Source organism: Priapulus caudatus, unplaced genomic scaffold (genome assembly GCF_000485595.1).
Source record: "Priapulus caudatus unplaced genomic scaffold, Priapulus_caudatus-5.0.1 Scaffold1075, whole genome shotgun sequence".
Taxonomy (NCBI): domain Eukaryota; kingdom Metazoa; phylum Priapulida; class Priapulimorpha; order Priapulimorphida; family Priapulidae; genus Priapulus; species Priapulus caudatus.
In genome coordinates, this window is record NW_014578136.1 from 12,484 (window position 1) to 18,699 (window position 6,216).

At 52.0% G+C, this 6,216-nt stretch overlaps 1 protein-coding gene across 1 annotated transcript; it reads left to right on the plus strand.

Annotated features, from left to right (window-relative positions):
- The first annotated feature begins 1,851 nt into the window (after positions 1–1,851).
- LOC106815260 (uncharacterized protein K02A2.6-like) lies at positions 1,852–3,955 on the plus strand. The gene is made up of 4 exons (XM_014819696.1): positions 1,852–1,933; positions 2,220–2,487; positions 2,617–3,563; positions 3,642–3,955. Exons 1-4 carry the CDS (start codon positions 1,852–1,854, stop codon positions 3,953–3,955), a joined length of 1,611 nt encoding a protein of 536 aa, XP_014675182.1.
- Positions 3,956–6,216: the final 2,261 nt, after the last annotated feature.

The window sequence follows — 6,216 nt, forward strand, 5'->3', positions numbered from 1 at the left end:
CATGGAACATGATGACGGGACGGCGGAAGGAGCGGCTCAGGCGGCCGACCAATATGAGTCTATAATGCGATCGACTCACGCTGTCGTATCACGAAAACCGGAAGTCCGTCCCATTGCGGGTCAAGGCCCGCCGGATAGGCAAAACCGGGATGCATCGCCATGGGGCATGGAGAGGAAGGGCCTCACGGGCAACAGTGGAATGCGTGGACTCCAGCTTAGTCATATGAAGGCACTAACGGAGATGATGCGGGGGCTGATTCGACACGAATTGCGAGGTCATGATAGGCCTGCCACCAACTCAACAAGACAGTCGGAACACCAATCCCAAAAAATTGGAAACAAGTGCTTCTGGTGTCAGAGACCCGGCCATTTTGCACGTGAATGCAGAGCCCGAAGGACCGCTAGCAGAGAGGAGATTCCAATGGAATTTCCAATGAATGGCGAAGTCGGGAAAGATCAGCAACAGGGGGTCACATGCGACGCAAGTGCACCCTCGCACTCGGGAAACAAGTAAAAACGAGGCCGCTCACGCCACCTCAGGATGCAAAAAGAAATGCACGCTCCGGGAGAATATCTGCTGACAATCGCAAAAGTCAGGCACGGCCACAAGCAGTCTGGCAAATTTGTGCGGCCGGATGGTCGATTTTACTATCGATACTAGTGCTGAATTGTCACTGCTTGACTATGCCACCTATTCCTCACTATCTGGGAGCCGTCCCGACCTACATGAGACGGGCGTAGTGATGGTAGATGCGCAAGGTAGAGACATACACGCGGTGGGGGGACTATCCACGGAACTCGTCATAAACGGACAGGCCTATCCCCACGATATCACGGTGGTGGAAACTGGCCTCCGTGGAGGATTACTCGGAGTGGATTTCTTGCGAGAGCACGATTGCCAAATGGACGTCGCCAGATGTCATTTGACCCTCAACGACATTTTACATGTGCTCCACGACCAGTCACATTTACTACGGAGGGTACTGCGGGCTACCAGACGCACGATAGTACCACCTGGGCATGGCACGGTGGTTATAGGCAAAATAGCCGGAAACCCGTGGCCGGAAAATGTGCTAGTCATGGCGAAACCAATGACAAAGTTCCAGAAGAACGGTCGTCGAAGGGGGCTCTGATGGGCCGATGCTTAGCGACCAAAGGTCTACAAGTCCCCTTGTCGATCATCAACTCGGCGGCAACAGAGTTGGTGATCAACCCGGGAGGAATTGGCTTGGCTAGAGCCAGTCGCCCGGGTAGTCTTGACGGCCATATCTGACAAAGGGTCAGACACAGTAAAGGAGCCCGGAACCTTGGTCACTGAGCATATCCGTCCAATCCTTGAAAGGGTAAACGAATCACTCACACCCGGCCAGCGTAGCGCTGTTGAAAAAATTCTCTGCAACTACGCGCACTTGTTCACGGCTCCTGGGGAAAAGCTGGGCCACACCAGTCTCGTGCAACACATGATCAACACGGGTGACCCCCCCCCCGATCAACCAAACACTCAGCACTAAGGCGCTGTGCCCTAGCTAAGTGACACGCTATGGAGGCAGAAGTCAGGAAGATGAGCGAGGACGGGACGATACGCCCGAGCAGCAGCCTGTGGGATTGTCCCGTGGTACTTGTCACAAAGAAGGACGGAAATTCCCGTTTCAGTATCGTCTACCCTCAATGAGGTGACAGTCAAGGATGTTATCCGCTGCCAATGATAGATGAGACGCTGGACTCTCTGGCAGGTGACCAGTGGTTCAGTAGTCTGGATCTTACCAGCGGGTATTGGCAGTTCGAAATGGGCCCGAAGGATGCACCTAAGACTGCATTCAGCACCCGAGAAGGGCTTTTCGACACTTAGTGATGCCGTTTGGTTTGTCGAACAGTCCGGCAACCTTTGAGAGTCTCATAGAGCTCGTCCTCAGGGGACTACAGTGGATGAAGTGTATACCTGGGCGATGTGATCATTTTCGGACGATCTTTTGATCAGGCACTAGACCACCTCCACCATGTTTTCGACCACCTACAAGGCGCGGGCTTAAAACTCAAGCCATCGAAATGTGCTCTCTTCTAGTCGAGCACCCAGTAACTTGAGCATATTGACTCCGCAGATGGAGGTTGATGTGACCCCGAGCAATTGAGTGTGGTACGGGAGTGGGCAATTCCGCAATCAGTAGGAGACGTACACAGGTTTCTGGGATTCACAAACTATTATTGGCGTTTCATCCCAGATTTTGCTACGACAGCTGCCCCGCTCACAGAACTCACCAGGAAGAATGCCATTTTCTTGTGGACAGAGACGTATGCAGTTTCATTCGAAAAGCTGAAAGAGCAACTCACGTCTGCCCCCGTATTGGCATATCTGGAAGGAAAAGGCGAATTCGTGTTGGACACGGACGCCAGTGCGTCAGCAATGGGCGCAGTCCTCTCTCAAGTCCAGAATGGCGAAGAAAGAGTGGTTGCATATGGCAGCAAGACCTTTGGGCCAACGCAGCGGCGGTATTGTACCACCAACCGTGAACTGCTGGCCGTAGTCACATTTGTCAAGCAATTCCGGCACTACTTGCTCGGTCGGCCTTTCTAAATTTGCACCGACCATGCCTCCCTCACGTGGCTCATCAATTTCAGGGAACCCGAAGGGATGCTGGCACGCTGGATTGCATACCTGGGAACGTTTGACATGAAAATCGAGCATCTGGCCGAACGTCTACATGCGAATGCCGACGGTCTATCTCGAAAACCGGGATGCCATGCGTGCAAACGATTGGACTGCCCCGAGTGCCAGAAACCCAGCATAAAAAGGGTAAAATGGGCTCGCAGAAGGGTGCCCCGAGCCCAAGTACAGCCACAAGTCTCGAGCAGCAAGATGAAAATGCGGCTTCCCGTTACAAGGGCAAGGCATCGGTACGTGTTCGTCGCTTGTGATTATTTCACCAAGTGGGCGGAAGCATATGCACTTCCCGATCAGACTGCACGAACCACCGCCGACTGCCTGGTATCGCAGCAGTTTACCCGTTTTGGTTGTCCTCGTCAGCTACATTCTTACCAGGGCCGGAATTTTGAGTTGAGACTATTCGCTGAGGTATGCGATCTCCTCGAAATTCAGAAGACACGGACAACGCCATATCATCCACAATCAGATGGGTTAGTTGAGAGACTCAACCGGACCATTCTGGATATGTTGGCTAAAGTCGACTGGGATGAACATCTTCCGTATGTCATGGCAGCCTATCGTGGCACACCCCAGGAAAACACGGGAGTGAGTCCGAACCTCATGATGTTTTGTCGTGAAGTTGGATCACCCGTGGAGCTGATGTTCGACCCCCTCCTGGGACCGGATAGTCCGCGTTACCCGGTGGAGTACGTCGAGTTGATAAGAAGAGTAATGCGAGCAGCGCATGAGCACGCCCGTCAGCAACTAGGCAAAACAGCAGAAAGGCAGAAACGGAATTACGATAAACGTGTCCTTTCGGCGACTCTCCAGCCGGGTACCTGGGTGTGGAGGTATTACACCCCGAATGCTGGGAAGTTGGGAAATCCATGGCAGGGCCCTCTCCTTGTCACAAAGGAGAATGGTACGTTCAGATAGATACAAGCCGATGAGCATGATGTTCCACACGTGGTATTGGTTGACGACCTCAAACCATACCTAGGTGACCATGCTCCAGCACGATGGAAAATCCCGGATCAGAATCCGGAGGAAACAGACGACCCCACCAACGCAACCTCCATCAGAGGTGGAATTGGTAAAGCGGCATCAGGCCCGGCCCAAATAGTGGATAACAGAAACCACGAAACGGACACGAGCCGAGGATCGGAGAAGAAATCCGGTTCAGAAGAGGAGAAGCAGTCAGGAGAAAGAGACTCAGATGTGTTGAGCTTACAAAAAAAGCCTGTCTGCGACATACCGTCAGGGACGTACGTAGATGTAACGGCGGGATCAGAGGCCGCAAGCAGCCATGGATAGTATTCCCCTGCAGAATGTGAGGGTGCACCCCGAAGTGTCGAGGGAGTTGGGCTGGCATCACCAGTCCGACAGTTAGCTTCGAGGAAGTGGAAGGCACCATTACCTCCCTATATGCCACGAGGCAGGTCTGCCGGGAAGCTGGTGGTGCGATGACCACATCGCTACGTAGCCCCGGAGTAGTGCTGCTACATCAAGTCAGACCGGGTAGGAGAAAACCCGCCACGGCTATTAGCAAAACCGTGCTGTCTGTGCTACATCAGGACGACCGGGTAGGAGAAAACCCGCCACGGTTATTAGCAAAACCGTGCTGCCTGTGCTACAGATATAATCAGACCGGTATGAAAACTGCCACGGAAAGAAACACCGTGCTGTATGTAGAGAAGCCCCGCGCAATGTAAGGGGTGGGCGAGTGGCTGACTACTTTGTGTAACGGATGGATGAGAAGCCGGTTGCTGGAAAAGGAGGTTTTCTCCTCCCTATGCCCTGGACGGTTACCCATGTCATCTGGCCGACGACACGGTAAACCCGGCAGGCAGGCACAGAAGGTTGGCTCACTCCCCGGTTGCATTCCCCGGACGATTGTAGCAGGTAGTTCGTTCCCCATCATAATATGAACTCCGTAAGGCGTAGCCATCAGCACGCAGGACTCGTGAGACGGACGCGAGCACGATCGGGAACACACAACCCGGTTGTCAGTGTGTATGCCAACACACTAGGTCATGGTGGGCTAATTCCGGCGTGCATCGCATACGTTGAACTAGCGTATTGCGTGCCGAGGGATGCGAAAGGTTTAGTTCACCTGAAAACCATTATACACATGTTTAGAATCGAAGCATGGCACCCCTTGTCGAGAGAATATAGCGCCTGCGAGCAGAGGCGTCCATCACCACTCCGCTTCACCCTGTAGGATGAGACGCAGGCAAGCGAGAGGCGAGATGCGGACGACGGGCATACGCATTGGGTTGAGATAGCTGAGAAAGGTTCCCCATACGTATAGCCTACCAACTGGAGCAAAGCCGTCCACGATGATTGATCGCAGATGGAGGAAAAATGACTCAGCCGTCCCCGCTAAGTCATGTACTACTCCCAGGCGTGTTTCTCCCGTGTGAAACAGAATGTGTAAGACGCACACTGTGCGACAGGCGCGCGAACCAGCGCTTGCAGGAACAGCTGAAGTGTCGCGAAAAATGACGGCGACCGGATATCGCTTATTGATGTGCCAAGTTTTTCGGGGAAAAAATAGAAAGGTGCGATCTAGCGGAATCCGGCCGTGTGAAACAGCATTTCCAAGACATTCACCTTGACAGTCTTAATAATTACGCCAGATAATCAGGTGTTACAGGGTAATGCTACGGTAGCATCGCGCCTACGTAGAAGAAGCTACTACGCGACCGGTGTCACTGATTATCGCTATACCAACAGAGCTCGCAGGACGCGTTGGCAAGCGTTACACAACGGTGTCAACTAGGAATTACTATCACAACAAGCGGTGACGCGTGGGGACACCACGCGTAACTATCCGTTGGTACGGACACGTGAATAAGGCGGCGGCCCATTTCGCGAGTATATAAGCCATGCCCGTGCCCAGTAAGAGTGTTAGTTATCCACTAACCACGACTACGAGAGCAGACGTGCCAAACGTCCTGCTAGTTAGACCGTTAACCACGCTATGAGATGGCGTGTCGCACGTCCTGCTGGTTAGACGCCTAACACCTGCCACGAGAAGAGACGTATCGCACGCCGTTGAGCAATACACGAGCTCCACATATCTACACAACGCAAGAACTACGTGATGCTAACAGCATATCCACATAACCTGTGCTAACAGCACTATAGTGCGTCAGCAGGCTAATATCTGAAGATATTCTATCCCTGTTTGATCCGCCCTGTAGATACTCCGGACTACAGTTATCATTTCCCGGGTTTTAACCCGTACGATTAATTTATACTGTTTTATCCGCCCGCATTAAGCCGGGTGTTGAATAAATGCTAGGCCAAGCATGGCGAGTGGATTTTACATCTATGTTATTGTTTGCTATCTTATATACTCCGACTAATCCAGTGATCGAACCCGAGCGTAAGCTCATGGGTAAGAAATATCGTTTCGCATAAATACGGCGAACGCTATATATATATATATATATATATATATATAATATATACTATACTTATATATATATATGTGTACGTATACTAGTCGTCCGTCGGTTCTTCGTACAATAAACGCATAGAGTGTAGTTACGAACAACAACCTAAACCGT

Bases quoted from the DNA above. Each gene is read 5' to 3' on its own strand.
- LOC106815260 (XM_014819696.1), top strand. From the start codon at position 1,852: ATGCCGTTTGGTTTGTCGAACAGTCCGGCAACCTTTGAGAGTCTCATA. The intron at 1,934-2,219 runs GTATACCTGGGC...GTTTCATCCCAG, and splicing joins GGGACTACAGTGGATGAAGT to ATTTTGCTACGACAGCTGCC. The intron at 2,488-2,616 runs GTATTGTACCAC...CATCAATTTCAG, and splicing joins TTTGGGCCAACGCAGCGGCG to GGAACCCGAAGGGATGCTGG.